Source organism: Ochotona curzoniae, unplaced genomic scaffold (genome assembly GCF_017591425.1).
Source record: "Ochotona curzoniae isolate NIBS_2020 unplaced genomic scaffold, NIBS_Ocur_1.0 contig_2294, whole genome shotgun sequence".
Taxonomy (NCBI): Eukaryota; Metazoa; Chordata; class Mammalia; order Lagomorpha; family Ochotonidae; genus Ochotona; species Ochotona curzoniae.
The window spans coordinates 2,235,584-2,253,954 of record NW_024465405.1 but is presented as its reverse complement, the minus strand read 5'-3'; the positions used below and the strand labels follow the sequence as shown (position 1 = coordinate 2,253,954).

Genomic DNA, 18,371 nt, shown 5'->3' with positions numbered 1-18,371 from the left:
CATGACAAGAGAAATTCTGCTATTCCCCATTCGTGCCCTGAGTGGGTGGGTCAAAATCAAGCCCAGGACCTCCAAGCTCTGTTGTTTCTGGAACTCCTCCTGCACTCAGTTACCAGAGCAGCCCTTCCCTCCCAAGCAGACACCTGCCTCTGGTGTTTCTGAGTCAGGTTCCTCTGGAGCAAGCTCATCTCAAACATACCACCAGGGACCCTCTAGCAGAAATACGTGTCAGAGTTGCAGAGTGGAGGAACCCCACCATCGCAAACACCTCTTCCCCAATAGGCTGAGCAGGAATCTCCCTACACTCCCAGCTTTTCTGCCACATGAGGCAGGGGTTCTGTCCTTCAGGTTAATGAGGTGCTTTCTGCAAGGGTGGGGAACCTATTTTCTGCCAGGGTTACTTGGATGTTTATTACTCTTTGCATGGCATCAACAATTGTGCAAAAGTTCCCGAACTTCTTTACACTGTGATAAATGTGTTGGATATTATGACTGTAGAGCTCAGGCTCTGCCTACTGGTAGAAAAATGCAAGTACATGCAAGATTCTGAGCACAACTGTGCACAAAAGAAAGACAGAACAATGTTTTGGACAATTTTGCATGTATCAGGAAAAAGGAGCTAGGTGAATAGATATCATTAATGATTCCTTGAAGACATCCTGTTGTCTATAAGACCATACCAAATGTGTATGTTGTGTAGATATGACTGCCCATGATTAGTAGGCAAGTACAAATTGCAAATGAAAATTAGATTGATTAGATCTATTCTGATATCAAACATTGTTTTAATGAGACAGATGTGGAAATTCACGTCACATATATACGTATAAAATATAAACACATGAACAAGAGTACTAATAGAATTTTCAAAGGTGTCTGGGTAACCCACATAAAATTGTATGTCACAGTGTGTTTCATAATATATTTTCTAAAACCAGCACTTTTTAAATGCCAGTTGAATATTCATACCATGAGATGAAGTGCGACACATACCTCTCAGTGAGAAAGCTTTACAATGTTAATGCGCCAAATAAGAAATCCACACTGTACATTTTTTCAAACTGGAACAATTAAATTAAAGCATAAATCAGAGCTGAACAGTTTTTTTTATATTAATAAAAAAACCAATACTCCCTCCAGGCTAAAGGAGCTAGAACTCACCTTCGACAAAGGTTTCCCCTCATGGCAGTTAATACCACCCACGTAGACCATGTTGGGCATCACAGGTTTGGGATAGTCAAACACAAAGTCAGTTCTTATCAGCCAGATTGAGGTGTGGCTGAAGAGGTCATAGAGTGTGACGGGCTCTGGGAAAACTTCAGAAGCAAGTTCTAAAATACTTTTGAAAAAATGGTGGCAAAATAAACGCTCTTGAAAATGAGTGATATGATTCCAAACTCTCTCTTTGAAGGTCATGACATCTGAGAAGCTCAACAGACCTCTAGGAACATAAGAAAGAGGATGGGGAGACTGCGTAGCTTCTTCAAGATAGTGGCAAAATACTCCCCTGGTGAACACCACAGATGGCAGCGATAAATATTTGGCCATTATTAAGCTACACGTATCAAAAGGATCCAGAAACACTGCATCAAAAGAAGTTTCTTTCAAATACTCCACTAATTTCTTGTCATTAAACAAACTCCTACAATGCGAAAAAATGAGTTCAAATAAATTGTACAATGGACCCTTCTTAACGTTAAATAAGTTGTCCTCTCGAACTTTCCATTGATATCTGGCAAAATCCTCGAACACACGGTCCATATCTTCCAGGGTGTGAGACGTCTTGTAGCTCTTCACTGTGCAATTCAGGGACTGTCCCAGTTGCCAACTCACCTCTGGCATGACGACAACCAACTCATGCCCTCTCTCAATGAGCTTCTCCACCACCGAGCGCATGGTAAACCAGTGACTGCCATCCATGGGGACCACCAGCAGCTTGCCTGCCTCACCTGAGCCAGAGGCCAGCAGCAGGCACACACACAGGGGAAGGAGACCTGTCTTCATTGCAGTGGACATTATTGGCTGTAGCCTGAGCAACACCGTTAATTGGACTCTGAGCTGTGTACTAAAGGCGGAAGGAATAAACAAAAAATCCACCCACAGAAAGGGCGTGTTTTCACATAGTCCAGGAAAAAAAAATGACACAGCCAATGATTTTCTCCAAAGAACAGTGAGAAATGAAGAGTATTTGCTAAAATAAGTGCCTGAATTCTTCACAGGCAAGATTATATAACAATCGCTCCGTTAAGCAATGGCATACAAGATCTGCACTCAGAGTGTAAGCACTGGTTTTTATACCTTGAGGACACATACACACATACACATGAAAAGCAGATGGTACTTAACAAACCTGCACATTGGAAATCTGGTCAAACATACAATTCACTTTTTGTCCTTGACTATATAGGTGGTTTGTTTATAAAGAAATTGAGATCCAAGGGCAAATTGCAAGATCTGGAGCTTGGCAATTTCAATCAGTGTAGATACACTGCCCACAAGCATCACTGTTGATACACTGGTACTCTACTTATTCATTTCCAGGAGGGTTTTTCACCATCTCCAGACTTCCATATCTACAATCCAATTAGATTCTCAAGCACTGAGTGCTTGAGTGGAGAAGGAAACTAGACTTCAATATTCTTCCTGCAAAAGAAAATGTAATGAGAAAAACAGAACTGAACCTGAGAGATGGAAACAGGTGTGCTGCACAGAGGAAACCAAATGTGAGCAGTGAAGCTCTCCTTTGATCAGATAACACTGACTACAAGCGAAAAACCACTCAACAAAAATAGTAAGGACATTGCATAATGATGGCAATGTCAATTCAGTGAAGAGGATAAAATGATGAAAAAGAATAATCCTATACTCCCAACAAGACAGCACTTATCTACATCAACTGGGAATTGAAGCATCTGAAACCAGACACACATTGCAATACAGGAATACCAGAAGGCTAGAATACACCACATCAACCGAAAAGACAGCTACACACTGGACAAAATGGAGCTAACAGACACACACACGCACGCACACACACACACACACACACACACACACACACACACACACACACACACACATACACACACATCAAAAACTGTCCAGCAGCAATAAAGCACATGTTCCCATCAAGTATACACAGGAAGTCCAAGACCAATGCCTGACAGAGCACAAAACAAGCACACATGGCATGTCCAGGAACATTGCCATGACAGGACACAAAGCAAGTGAACGTGGCATGTCCAGCACCGATTCCTGATAGGGCACAAAGCACACAAACATGGCATGTCCAGGACTGATGCCATGACAGAGCACAAAACAAGTGAACATGGCATATCCAGGAACATTGCCATGATAGGACACAAAGCAAGAACACACAGCATATCCAGGAACGATGCCTGAAGGGAGCAAAGCCAGTGAACATCGCAGGTCCAAAACCTATGCCATGACAGGGAACAAAGCAAGCGAACATGGCATGCCCAGAACCAATGCAATGACTAGGCACACAGCAAAGCTCTGGGCTACTGAAGAAGGTTGGCATTGTCCACGTCTTCTCAGGACACAAAGACATGAAACCTGCAGTCATGAACAGAGGACTTATGCAGAGCTGTACAGCCCTAACCTCACCCCATCCAGCTGCACCTGACATCGCCAGCACCCTCAAGCAGGGAACATCAGCTCCTCATCCCACAAACAAGTGCAGTGTTCTCCAGGACGGTGATCCCTCACTGATGTCCTGATGTCAAGTTTTCATCACAGACTTGGATGTAATTCCCACATGGAAACACAACAATATTTTCTCACAGGAGATCTCAGTCAAACCTCCATGTAGGGTTTGACATACTACATCTAACACACACATATATACAAACTCACATCACTGGGGAAACATTACCCAACAACAACTCCATCTCAACAGATAGATGAAATTCTCATCACAACCTCAGTTCTCCAGCTTGACATGGCACGCTATCCAAAACAGCCCGCACACCGGCCCAGACAAGGAAAATCACACCTGTCCACACACCTCCTGATGAAACCTTCATTTGTGCAAAGGATGTAATCCAGGCCTTTTCATCAAAGGCCCTTTTTTGACATCTGAAATTCTCCTTCGGAATTTTGTTTCTTGGTTTGGGCCTTGGGGCCGGGGGCAACTGAAGCTCCCTGAAGTGTGGTGGATGTGAGGGGTGACCCTGCCGGACCGGACCCAAAGCTAGGAACTAGAGCCAAAACCACTGCCAGAAGGCAGGGACCGGGTCCTTGGCTTTGGGCAGCCAGTGCACCAAGTGGTGCCAGGCTCTGCCTAATGACTGCCCAGTGGCGAACTCTGGGGTGTTTGGGATAATAAACTGCTGCCTAGGGACACCATGAATAAGGCCAGTTTTAGTGTAGGTGAGAGATGAATTCTGGGTGATTTCCAGTAACAGGGTCATGAAACTTTTGGGCGAGTGTGGGAACTGGGACCTGATGGTTTGGAGGGGAGTGTCCATAGATCTATTTGGGCCAGACTGATTCACCAGCCAAATTAGGAATCCTGAGATGGGATATTAGCATAAAGCATCACTGACTGCCACACACCAGTCCACTCAAAAGCTATAGATGGGGACCTGTTTGGCAGGGCTAGGTACCATTACCTGACTGGGTGGTGGAATAGTGGACTGGTCACATTTGGCAGGGTCAGGACACTAACCAGCACACGTTGAGAACTTAGTCTGGGGGTAAATTGTGGGGAAAGAGTAGACCCAACCCTGTGGAAATACAAGTCCCACAGGTTAGCTTGTGAGCTGGGGTGGTGATGGACTAAGCTAGGAGTGACCATGGCACCTGCCATCACTTATGAGTAAAGGAATCGATGGCAATCTGGGCAGGTCAAGGCAGCACCACCCAAAGGTGCATCCTAAAATAGGATGTGGGGTGGGCCAAGCTGCAACTTGAAGGGGATGGACTGGGCAGGGCCAAGCAAGTCTCAACTCAAAAAAAAAAAAAAAAAAACCAGAAATCAGGATGGAGCACATATCATTCCGATCTAGGCTCTTACACCAATTGGTCTGTATGAGGCAGAAATACTATGCCACAGCATCGAAGGCAAAGGCTGAGACAGATGAGGGGCTAAGCCAACTGGGTCAGAGCAACCACTGGCACCCGCATAATCTAGGACTGGGAATAGACTTGGCTGGGGAGCTGTGAGAGTACACTCTTGCTGGGTTGGGATTCCCACAGGAGGGTGTGGGGGCTGGAGTGGGGGTTACATTCTTGTCTGGATATGGCTGCAATCTCCCTTGGCACAATTGTGGACTGGGGCTGGGTGCACCAAGCTGGGCTAGACACCAGCACCATCTAGTGCTTCGGGGAACCTGGGTAGATGTAGGACGGACTAGGCTGGGTCTCTCTCTAACCCTACTGAGACATGTATGAGCAGAGTCTGGGTATGGACAAGCCTTGGCTGGGGCAAAACGTCCAACACCAAGAACTGGAATGGATTGAAGGCCAACAATGAGGGCTGGCCCATGAAACCACCAGTACGTGCAAGATCTGGCATAGGGAGAGGTTCTTAAGGAGGAGCTTGCGAAACTCCTCTGTCAGAACACAGTCCCTACAGGTGAGCACAGCAACCACGACAGGGAGCAACCCAGACCAGACCATTGGAAGATACACACCATTGTACTTATGGAATAGGTGGGGGGCAGACCAGGCTGAACCCATTCACATCACCCACTGGTGAATCTGAGCAACACAATACAGTGTGGGTCGGGCCAGGTTCAGTCCCAACACATACCAATGCATGTTACAGAATGCCAAAGTGAGGTGAGCCATACCAAATGTGGTTACAGTGCCAAAGAAGCACACATGAAAATTGGAGGAGGGGGGAGGAGGAAGCAAAGCCAGCAGGAGAATGCGGGCTCCCCTGCTGGACAGCCACTCCCACTGGAGAGCATGATTTGGGATGGGGGTAGACCAGACCAGGCAGGGGTACAACACCTATGGGCGTCATAGGACCTAGATTAGGGAGGGACCAGGTTGGGCTAACAGTTTCAACTGGTGCAAGGAAAAATCAGTGTGGGTAAGGGATGGTTGGGCTTTGCTGCAGCATCAGATGGCAGAGGCTGGCACAGGGGGCTAATTCTGTCAAGCTAAACCACAGAACCACCTGAAGAGTGCATAATCTTGGAGTGGGAGTGACCTAATAGGGAAATAGTGGGCACCTCCCTCTTGGGTTACCACTCCCACTGGAGAGCACAAACACTGGGACAGGGGGCAGGAGTGGCTAGACAGAAAGGTGCCTGCCAGTAAGTGAGTGGGTTGGATAGTAGGTTGGTTGGATTGAACTAGGCTTCAATACCCATTGACATGTACGAGAGCTAAATGGGTTGTGGAACAGACTGAACAAGCCTGTGGTACATACTGGCATCCATGGGAACCAGGGTAGGGGGCAGGTCTAGTGGGGGTTATGGGAAGTCGCCCCAAATAAGCTGCAGCTCCCATGGTTTGCGGGAGTACAAAATATGAAGTGGGTAGGATCGAGCTGGACTACAACACCCATGGTACATGTGGAAGACAGGGCTGGAAACAGAACTGACCCAGCAGTTGCAATGACCAGCATATGCATAATCTGGGGGGAGAGACTGAGCAGGACCTTGGACTGGCAAACTCACAAGAATCCGGTCTGGGATCACCTCAGATGAAGATTCTCAGGGGATCCCTCTAACTGAACTGCTGATCTCAGATCCCCAACCATGAAGAAACTTTATCAGCAAGTGGATTGTGAATAGGTTTCATGGCGATTGGAACGGCAACATTGGCAGCATTTCAGAACTGTTGAACTATCAAAACTGCTTGAGCAGGACCCTCGGAGAGTGCCTCACATCAGGGACATGAGATGGGTGAGAGGCTGGGTGAGGCTTTTCCGTTTGTTTCTCCCCAGCCTCCAGATGCAGGAAAAATGATGATATTACTGTAGAAAAAATGGCATTACCAACTTTTCTATAGCCCTTGAAGATTTGTACCCAAATCCACTAAGTAAGGTTACTAAAAAAAAAAAGGAATTTTGTTTGTTTTAAGTTTGAATTTGTAGCTATATATATAAAAAAAATACTCCTTTACCATATAAGATATCTCAGAAAACTCTGTCAATTATTAGATAAATCATACATTTATCAGGCTTTCAAATAAATATACAAGAGGCTTTTAAACATGCAAAGAAAATGCACGTGACTTTTATTGCAAATTTTTCATGAACAAGCTAAATTATCCTTGTGTGTAACCAACATATTGAAAACTCTGAATGATTCAGTGGCTCGCAGTCTGTCCATATCACTAAAGGATGTGTATCAGACCCTACTTCTAAACACCAACCATGAGCCAATGCAGCTCCCAAAACTCTGCCAGCTCAGGAAGTAGCCGGACCCCACCCCTGAACAAAGAGCAGACCTGCACGCAACACCTGGGTAGCACATGCTGTTGATCAATACAGAGCAAAGGGGAGAGACGCCCTAGGAACAGGCTCAGTCTCTGGCACTACTACCACTTGCCCTCATGGCTGCTCTTGCCAAGAGAGCCAACTCATTCACTGCCTTCACAAGCCGAAGACAGCAATCTCACTACATTTTAAGCAAAACAACTTTTCACATTCCCATCAATTGGCCAAAACTCACTTAGACAAACCTCTGCCAACATCTGAAAGAAGATCTCATCTCTGCTAGCTTCCCTGAGCAAGCTGTGGCACTAACTGCCACCTTCAGGGAAAGAACAAGGTCATTTCTTAAGGTCACCAGCACCACACACCCAGGACATGACAAGAGAAATTCTGCTGTTCCCCATTCGTGCCCTGAGTGGGTGGGTCAAAATCAAGCCCAGGACCTCCAAGCTCTGTTGCTTCTGGAACTCCTCCTGCACTCAGTTGCCAGAGCAGCCCTTCCCTCCCAAGCAGACACCTGCCTCTGGTGTTTCTGAGTCAGGTTCCTCTGGAGCAAGCTCATCTCAAACATACCACCAGGGACCCTCTAGCAGAAATACGTGTCAGAGTTGCAGAGTGGAGGAACCCCACCATCGCAAACACCTCTTCCCCAATAGGCTGAGCAGGAATCTCCCTACACTCCCAGCTTTTCTGCCACATGAGGCAGGGGTTCTGTCCTTCACGTTAATGATGATTTTACCTTCAGCTGCAGATCTGCTACTCTCAGGCGTACTTGGATGTTTTGAACATCTTTTGTGGGACACAGGGAATAGTCAACAAAAGATAGCATGCTGTATATGCATTGATTTTCTATTTCTTCCTGTCAATGCCTGCGAGGGCAAAACCAAATGATTTCATCGCAACATTCACTCTGCTGGTACAAAGTTCTCCACCTCTGAGCTAGGGTGTTACACCACCCAACCACCTGTCTTACGATTCCTGAATCTTCCGTGATCACAAATGGTCTGCTTATGGGAATCAATTGAAGGAATATTAACCTTAAAGTGACACGTGAAAATCAACCCTGAAGCTAGCATCTGCACTCCATCGTCAGGCTGTCTTCTGTTGGGTGTGATGTAGTCCATCTCTATCTCAGAGCCTCTTCTAAGCACTAATTCTGAAGAAATATTGATATGGGAGCGAGCAGGTTAGTATGGATGTAGGCTATTGGAACTCCCAATATGTGTGTGCGTGAGTTCATGCTTGTTAGTTCATACAATGCTGTGTGTGCATACGTGTTAGTGCAGTGATGGCATCACCTCCTCTCCTGTTGCTGTCTGGTTCCACTGCACACACAGGGGATGTGTGCTGGAAGCAGACTGAAAGTCACCCTGTTCTTACCGCATGCCTACTGTGTGCATCTGTTCAGAAGCCTCTCTGGGGATCAGTCTGTTGGGTTTTCTGTTTATTAGGGAGTGACTCGCTGCTGCTTGTCTAAATTCTCCTGCCTACATGAAAGCCTCTGCTCAGGTTCAGCATGAGCAGCAGGAGAAAACTTTACTTATAATCCACTCTGTTCATTTTTAACTAGAAAACATGTCTCTTTTTTTTTTTTAGCAAAATGGAAATATGTGGATGTACAACTCCTAGTGTATACTTTGTTGGATAAAAATATGAATTTGGGCTTAGCCTTTTTAAAACCATTACAGGTTGAGCTGGAAGCTATGTGTTTGGCTATGTATCCCATGTCACTACATACTTTTGTCTTTACATATGGAAAGGTATAGAAATAAGTGTGAAATATATATGCAAGTTGTAGCCTTTTTAAAATTTTGCAAGACAACTTGACTATGTCATTTAAAACTAGGAAATGCAAGTGATTGATAGCGAGCAAAGTAGGAGGTAATTCTGAGGCAACTACATGTATTATTTTTATAGAAAAGGAAGACAACAGAAATCCACAATATCCATATGAAAAAGGTGAAGATTTTCAGCACCAGGAAACCAGTTTCCCAACTTTGTTACATTGTGATATTGCATTGGACACTGTGATCATAGGGCTGACACTCCCATCATCAGAGAAGAAAGCAAGCCTGAACATGTGCTCAGGCACAAATTACGTGCTTAAAATGCATAGATCAATTTTGCTCATAACAGCCAAAACAGAACTTCAATACCTGTCACTTCCAATTGTTTGAAAGATAAAAAAAACCTAACTTCACCAAAAGACTTCCTTCCAGTCTACAAGACCATGCCAAATTTGTATGTGCTGACCTATAAGGATGTCTATCATTGAATAAGTTATGCAATTATCTGATTCAGAAATTACGTCCATCCTGATAGCAAATCTCCCTCTAATTCAACACTTGTGAAAATTACATTAGGAGGATTGGAGAGCGAAGATGGCCGACGTAGGAGGAAGGCTGTGAGGGAGCGTCTAGTGAGAGAGGGATAGAACGCTACAGAAGCAGCAAAGAGGAACAGCAGGGAACCGCAGGGAGAGGTCCGTGAAGCTCCCTGGGACAGTGTGGAGCCAAAAAGATCCACACAACTCGGAAGAACAACGAGAACGGAGCAGGGCAAAGTCAGAGAAACCGACATCCCACTCTAGACCTGCTGAGTCACTTTTGAAAACGGCCTGACGGGAGACGCGGCCAGCTCGGAGGCAGGGAGATCAGGGGGATCGTCGCTGGCAGGAGGCCTTCGGCAGCGGTGGAGGCAGACTGCAGCAGCCGGACGTTTGGTGAGCTCGGGGTTGACGTGGCAGCCTCCGCATTTCTCGCCCCCTGCTGAGATTCCAGCCTCTGAGAAGGCGGAGCAGGCGGCCGAAACTGTTGGGTCTGTGTGGAACTACGCACAGTGGTGTTGTGTTGGTGGCTGAGGGGGGCCGCGGGAAGGCGCCTCGGAAGTTCCTGCGCTGAGGGGACCAGTGCGGCTCGGTGCGCAGAGGCAGCTGGCGAGGGTCTGGAGTCCCCCACATCCTGCCTGGTGAGTGCACGAAACCACCGAGCGCACTGGTGAGTGCGCGCCGCACCGAGCGGGCTGGGCGCCCCGCCTGCAGCAGCAGCACCTCCGCAGCACAGGTGTCAGGTGTCAGGAGAGCTCAGATTTGGGAAGTGTAGCGCTGTGTGTCCCTGACACGCAGGTACCACTCCCATAGAGTGAACTGCTCACTTCTCGCCTCCCACCCTGCAGTTCTGAGCGTGGGCGACCCACCAGGAGAGCCCTGAAAACTCCTGCACCAAACTGACACGGTGCGAACCTGCCGTGAAGTCATTATAACAGGGCGCCTGGGTCACTCCTCCGCTAAGGGCCTGTGTGGGGGAGCCACACGGGAGCAGGGGCTCTGAACACCCACACACCACGAGTGGTGGATTCACTGCACAAGAGCCACGCCTGGAAAGTGCCTCACCCACAGTCCCGTGTGTGGGAGACGCACCAGGTGGGCTCTGAAAAACCCTGCAGTCCCTGACACGGAGAACGCAGGGAGAAAGCACATAAAACCTTCTACGCCCTGCGGATTCCCGTGAAGGGGGCACACCCAGAGAGCGCCTCCATCCCTCCACGCCCTGGGGTGTCACACCTGTAGAAGAGGTGCCCAGAGTGTGCCTGGAATCCACTGGGCCCCCAAGGTGGTGCTCTACAGCCCCGGGCCCTGAGAACGCACCAACGGTGCCTTGAAAATAACCACGCCCGGCAACACCACGCCTGCAGGCTCCAATCTCTACAGGAAAGCACCTGACAGCCCCTCAACACACGGGTCCATTTGCCTCACCAGAATACACCAACGCAATGGGAAAAACCACCAGAAAGAGTTGTGCTCCAGATGAAAGAGCCAGCACCCCACCAAACAAGGGCCAAAAGCCATTATCAATATCGACGATACGAGATGAAGACATGGAAGTGTTACCAGCAAAGGAATTGATGAAAATAATGCTAAAATTTCTCAGAGACGTGGACACAAAGCTGGAAGACTACCAGAACCGCATAATCACCGAAATACAACAAATCAAAACCAAACTGGACGCCCAAGATAATAAGATTGAAAGCCTCATCAACAGAATAAATGCGGCAGAGGAAAGGATCTCTGAAACAGAAGACACACAAAATGAAAGTGCCCAGCGAATCAAACAGCTGGAGACAAACCTCAGCAAAACTAATAAAATGATGCAAGAGATGAAGGATTACCTTAGAAAATTGAATATTCGGATCATCGGCCTCCCCGAGGGAGTAGAAAGAGAATCTGGGATGCAAGCAGTGCTCGATGAAATTATACAGGAAAACTTCCAAAACACTTGGAACACGAATCCACCCCGCATACAGGATGGACAGAGAACTCCCAACAGACATGATCCAAAGAGATCTTCACCCAGACACACGGTGCTCAAGTTCTACTCCAATGAAGACAAAGAAGGAATCCTGAGACAAGTACGAAGTAGAGAAAAGATCACATACAGGGGAAAACCCATCAGAATCACTGCTGACTTCTCCGAAGAGACCCTACAAGCAAGGAGAGAATGGACAAAGATCTTCCAAGTCCTGAAACAAAACAACTGTCAACCAAAAATAATCTACCCAGCAAAGATCTCATTTGTATATGAGAACGAAATCAGATACTTCAATAGCAAAGAAAAACTAGAAGAATATGTCTACACAAAACCAGCTCTGCAAAGTCTCCTTAGAAATGCGCTAGTCCCGGACAAAAAGGAGGCAAATCACAAACAAAGTTGGCAAATAAGAAGGTCTCCAAACTAAAGGCCGCACAAACAAGACAATTACATAGGCAACAACACACACACAACACAATCACATGGCAGGGCAAAATTGCAACCTCTCAATTTTAACTCTCAACACAAATGGTCTAAATTCACCAATCAAACGACAGAGATTAATAGAATGGATCATCAAACAAGACCCAACCATCTGTTGCCTACAAGAAACGCATCTAACCAGAAAGGATGCAAAGAAACTGAAAGTGAAGGGATGGAAAAAGATATTCCACGCCAATAGACGAGAAAAAAAAGCTGGGGTAGCTATCCTAATTTCAGACGAGATAGATTTCATTCTAACTAACATCAAAAGAGACAGGGAAGGCCATTTTATACTGGTGAAAGGAATGATCCATCAAGAAGCAATCACCATCATTAATGTTTATGCACCGAATCTTAATGCACCTACTTACGTAAAGCAATTACTTACAGACTTAAGGGAAGACATAGACACCCGCACAATTCTTGTAGGCGATCTCAACACACCTCTAACAACAATGGACCGGTCTACGAAACAAAAACTCAACAAAGAAACAACAGAGCTCACACAAACAATAGAACAACTGGACTTAGTAGACATATATAGAACTTTTTATCCTAAGGCCACAGACTATACATTCTTCTCAGCGGTGCATGGCACCTTCTCCAGAATCGACCACATGATAGGACATAAAGCGAATCTAAACAACTTCCAAAACATTAGTATCATACCATGTACCCTCTCAGACCACCATGGGATGAAACTGGTAATCAACAACTCAAAACTCCCCAGGAAGTATAGGCACTCTTGGAAATTGAACAATATGCTATTAAACGAACAATGGGTCAGAGAAGAAATTAAAGATGAGATCAAAAAATTCATGGAAACCAATGAAAACTCTGATACAACATTCCAAAACTTGTGGGACACCGCCAAAGCAGTGCTACGAGGTAGATTCATCGCAATCGGAGCGCATGTCAAGGCCCAAGAAAGACGCCAAATACAGGAACTAACCTCACACCTCCAGGATCTGGAAAAACAGCAGCAGAAGAGTCCCACGCACAATAGGAAACAAGAAATCATCAAAACAAGGGAGGAGATAAACCAAATAGAAATCAAAAAAACTATACATAAAATCAACAAATCAAAAAGTTGGTTTTTTGAGAAAATAAACAAAATAGACACTCCACTGGCCCGATTGACCAAAAAAAAACAAGAGAAAGTGAGAATCAACAGCATTAAAGATGAAAAAGGCAACATAACAACAGACACTGCAATCATTAAGAAAATAATTAGAAATTACTACAAAGAACTGTACTCCCACAAATTTGAGGACCACCAAGAAATAGAAAAGTTCTTGGACTCCCACCATTTACCAAAACTCAGTCCGGAGGCAACTGCAGAATTAAATAAACCCATAACCGAGGTAGAGATTGAAACAGTCATCAAGGATCTCCCAACGAAAAAAAGCCCAGGCCCAGACGGCTTCACTACAGAATTCTACAAAACATTCCGAACAGAACTAACCCCAATCCTCTACAAGCTCTTCAAAACAATAGAGGAGGAAGCAACCCTCCCAAACTCATTCTATGAAGCCAACATCACCTTAATCCCAAAACCGGATAGAGAACCATCAGAGAAGGAAAACTACAGACCTATTTCTCTGATGAACATTGATGCTAAAATTCTCAACAAAATCCTAGCCAATAGAATTCAAAAAATCATCAGACAGATCATTCATCCGGATCAAGTAGGATTCATCCCTGGAATGCAGGGATGGTTCAACATTCGGAAATCCATAAATGTTATAAACCATATCCAAAAACTGCAAAACAAGAACCACATAATAGTTTCAATAGATGCAGAAAAAGCTTTCGACAAAATCCAACACCTCTTCATGCTAAAAACTCTAGCCAAAGTAGGCATAGATGGGAAAATCCACAACATAATTAAAGCAATTTATGAAAAACCCAACGCCAGTATCATACTGAATGGAGAAAAGCTAGAACCCTTCCCACTGAGATCTGGAACAAGACAAGGGTGCCCACTATCACCACTGCTATTCAACATAGTCCTAGAGGTACTTGCAGAGGCCATAAGACAAGAAAAAGAAATCAAAGGCATACGTATAGGAAACGAAGAAGTCAAGCTTTCACTATATGCAGATGACATAATCCTATACATAGAAAAACCAGGAGACTCAATACAGAAACTGCTAGAACTTATACGAGAGTTTGGCAGAGTGGCGGGGTACAAAATTAACGAACGAAAATCAACAGCCATAGTGTATGCAAATAACACCAAGATGGAAGAAGATCTAACCAACAGGATACCATTCAAAATAGCAGAGAGAAGTATGAAGTATTTGGGAATAAATCTAACCAAAAGTGTAGGAGACCTATTCGAAGAAAACTACAAACTATTTAAAAAGGAAATTGAACAAAACCTCAAAAGATGGAATAACATCCCGTGCTCCTGGATAGGCAAAATCAATATCATTAAAATGTCTATACTACCACAAGCAATATACATTTTCAACGCAATTCCAATCAAATTGCCCAAAACATTCTTCACGGAACTGGATACAATGATTCAACAGTTCATCTGGAAACACAAAAAACCACGAATAGCTAGAACCATCCTGAAAAATAAGAAATTAGCAGGGGGAATCACAATCCCGGACCTCTGGACATACTATAGAGCAGTGGTAATCAAAACAGCCTGGTACTGGCACAAAGACAGAAAGGAAGATCAATGGAATAGAATAGAAGCACCAAAAGGGAATCCACACAGATACAGCCAATTAATCTTTGACAAAAAGACTAATGACAGCTTAAGCAAGTGGGAAGGACTCTTTAGTAAATGTTGTTGGGACAACTGGCTGATAGCCTGTAGAAACAAAAAGATAGACCCACATCTATCACCATACACTAAGATCCAATCTACATGGATAAAAGACCTAAACCTACATCCAGAAACCTTCAAACTCTTGCAAGAAAATGTAGGAAATACCCTGCAAGACCTAGGAGTAGGTACCGACTTTCTAAGAAGGACACCAAAAGCAATAGCAGTTGAGAACAGAATAAACAAATGGGACCTCATCAAACTAAGAAGCTTCTGTACAGCAAGGGAAACAATCAACAAAGTAAAAAAGCAACCCACAGAGTGGGAGAAGATCTTTGCACACGATATAGGCGATAGGGGGCTAATTTCCAGGATATACAAAGAACTTCAAAACAACCAAAAAACCAAAACAAACAAGCCACTCAAGAAATGGGCACGGGAAATGGGCAAACATTTCACAAAGGAACAAGTCCAAATGGCAAACAAACATATGAAAAAATGTTCCAGCTCCCTAGCAATAAGGGAAATCCAAATTAAAACATCGATGAGGTACCACCTAACACCAGTAAGATTGGCCCACATAAACAAGAACACCAACGACGCTTGCTGGCGAGGATGCGGGGAAAAGGGAACCCTACTCCACTGCTGGTGGAGCTGCAAATTGGTACAGCCTTTATGGAAATCAGTCTGGAGAACACTCAAACAACTCAAAATCAGCATACCATATGACCCAGCAATAGCACTCCTAGGAATATATCCAAAACACCTGTTTTACGACAAACCAACATGCATCCCTATGTTCATTGCAGCACAATCAGTAATTGCGAAAACATGGAAGCAACCGAAATGCCCATCAGCAGAAGATTGGATAAGAAAGCTTTGGTTCATCTACTCCATGGAATACTACTCAGCTATTAAAAAAAACAAAATGCAGTTCTTTGTGGCTAAATGGGCACAACTGGAAACTATAATGCTAAGGGAAATGAGCGAATCCCAAAAGATTAGATACCACATGTTTGCCTTGATTTAACCTGTAATTTTTTGTTTGGTGGTTTGTTATTTTTTGAACCTGTCATTGATACTGTCTCAACCCAGATGTTTCGAAGAATGGAACTTGCATTATTTTTAACATATTGTTTACCCAATACTATGTCAATTAATTCCATAATGTTGTATAATGATACTGAGGCCTTGTTGGGGCTTTTAACTGACTGGATCTTTACTCTGTAAGACCTATCTTCAGACCATAGAAGGTCTCCCCAAGAGGCCACTGAACTTATCTGGACAATAAGACGCTGAACTTTATGCTAGGCAGGTGTTTGCAAGCAATGAATCTCAACTGAACTTGAACTATGGTTATGCAACAAGGTGGAGGAATCCACCATGGGGGGAGGGGTATGGGAGGGGTGGGGGGGATCCCCAGCGCCTATAAAACTGTACTACATAATATAATGTAAGCAACAATAAAAAAAAAAAATTACATTAGGAATAAGCACATAAACACTCAGCAAACGCGTAGACAGCTACTTATACAACCTTTTTTATTTATGTCAGGATAAATAAATGGAGAAATTATCTTTCATACTATACTTTTTGTGTTTTTCCAAATTTAGTATTTAAATATGCAACTTGGAACAAATGCACAAGGTCATCAAGCCATACACATAGAGTCAATCAATTAGAACAGTTTGCAACATTGCCTTATGCACAAACAAGAAGGTGGCACAAGCACATTAGTCAGCTAGATACAATAAAACTACTTCACAAATCACAGTCAAACACAAGGTTTGTTATTTAAGCAGAATACCAAAGCATGCTAATCCTTCCAGGCTAAAGCAGCTGGAACTCACCTTCGACAAAGGTTTCCCCTCGTGGCAGTTAATACCACCCACGTAGACCATGTTGGGCATCACAGGTTTGGGATAGTCAAACACAAAGTCAGTTCTTATCAGCCAGATTGAGGTGTGGCTGAAGAGGTCATAGAGTGTGACAGGCTCTGGGAAAACTTCAGAAGCAAGTTCTAAAATACTTTTGTAAAAATGGTGGCAAAATAAACGCTCTTGAAAATGAGTGATATGGTTCCAAACTCTCTCCTTGAAGGTCATGACATCTGAGGAGCTTACAAAATTAAGAGGAACATAAGAAAGAGGATTGGGACACTGTGTAGCTTCCCAAAGATAGTGGCAAAATATTAACCTGGTGAACACGACAGATGGCAGCGATAAATATTTGGCCACAATTAAACCACACATATCAAAAGGATCCAGAAACACTGCATCAAAGGAGCTTTCTTTCAAATACTCCACTAATTTCTTGTCATTAAACAAACTCCTACAATGCGAAAAAAAGAGTTCAAACAAATTATATCCTGAACCCCTCCAAAGAGAAAGTATGTTGTCCTCCTGAACATTCCATTGAGTTTTGGCAAAATCCTTCATTGCACGGTCTATGTCTTCCAGGGTGTGAGACGTCTTGTAGCTCTTCACTGTGCAATTCAGGGACTGTCCCAGTTGCCAACTCACCTCTGGCATGACGACAACCAACTCATGCCCTCTCTCAATGAGCTTCTCCACCACCGAGCGCATGGTAAACCAGTGACTGCCATCCATGGGGACCACCAGCAGCTTGCCTGCCTCACCTGAGCCAGAGGCCAGCAGCAGGCATACACACAGGGGAAGGAGACCTGTCTTCATTGCAGAACCGTTTGCTGAGCTGTGGCTCCAGCAACCCAGCTGCTGGGAGACTCAGCTGAGAACTGTGGTTGGCAGAAGAAATACAGACATAAAACCTACCCAAGTAGGGTGTGTTTTCACATAGGCCATATACATAGTCAATCATTGCCTGTGACATATATACACATATATATAGATATAGATATATATACATATATACATCTCAATGATTTACTTGGACAACATGAGAAATGAATGCCATTTACTTGGACATGAGCTTGAATGTTTGCACAAAGGATTAGCATATATTTGCCGCATGGGAAAGGACACACCTTCCTGGCATTATGAGTTAAGCAAGAGATTGTAAGGGATGACTTTATACCTGGAGGACACACACATACAAAAGAAACACAGAGAAAGAGAACTCAACAAACAGTGTAACTGGGAATGGTTGTTTCCTAATCTTCCCATTAAAACAAGCTCAATGTTCTTCAGCATAATGGTCTCTCAGCTATTTTAAAACATTTTATTACAAATTTAGATATAATTTCCAACTATAAACTCTAGGATAATTTCATATAATAGATCACAGAATTATCTTCAAGGTTCACCTTGATACATTACATGAAATAAACACACAAACACACACACACATCCTCATGAGAACACTCTCCACCCACACCTCCTCAACAGAAGACCAAGTTAGAATAGCA

The 18,371-nt window shown here is 44.4% G+C and overlaps 1 protein-coding gene across 2 annotated transcripts; it reads right to left on the bottom strand.

Moving 5' to 3' along the window:
* Positions 1-1,005: 1,005 nt before the first annotated feature.
* On the bottom strand, positions 1,006-17,706 carry LOC121151216 (UDP-glucuronosyltransferase 1A9-like). 2 transcript variants are annotated; one of them, XM_040972475.1, is made up of 2 exons: positions 17,670-17,706; positions 1,006-1,994 (listed from the first exon to the last, which is right to left on the bottom strand). In XM_040972475.1, the coding sequence occupies exons 1-2, from the start codon at positions 17,677-17,679 to the stop codon at positions 1,108-1,110; spliced, it is 897 nt and encodes a 298-aa protein (XP_040828409.1). In that variant the 5' UTR covers positions 17,680-17,706; the 3' UTR covers positions 1,006-1,107. The 2 variants fall into 2 exon arrangements, with proteins under 2 accessions (XP_040828409.1, XP_040828408.1); XM_040972474.1 differs by lacking the exon at positions 17,670-17,706 and having other exon boundaries at positions 1,006-3,050.
* Positions 17,707-18,371: the final 665 nt, after the last annotated feature.

Bases quoted from the DNA above. Each gene is read 5' to 3' on its own strand.
- LOC121151216 (XM_040972474.1), bottom strand. From the start codon at position 2,016: ATGTCCACTGCAATGAAGACAGGTCTCCTTCCCCTGTGTGTGTGCCTG.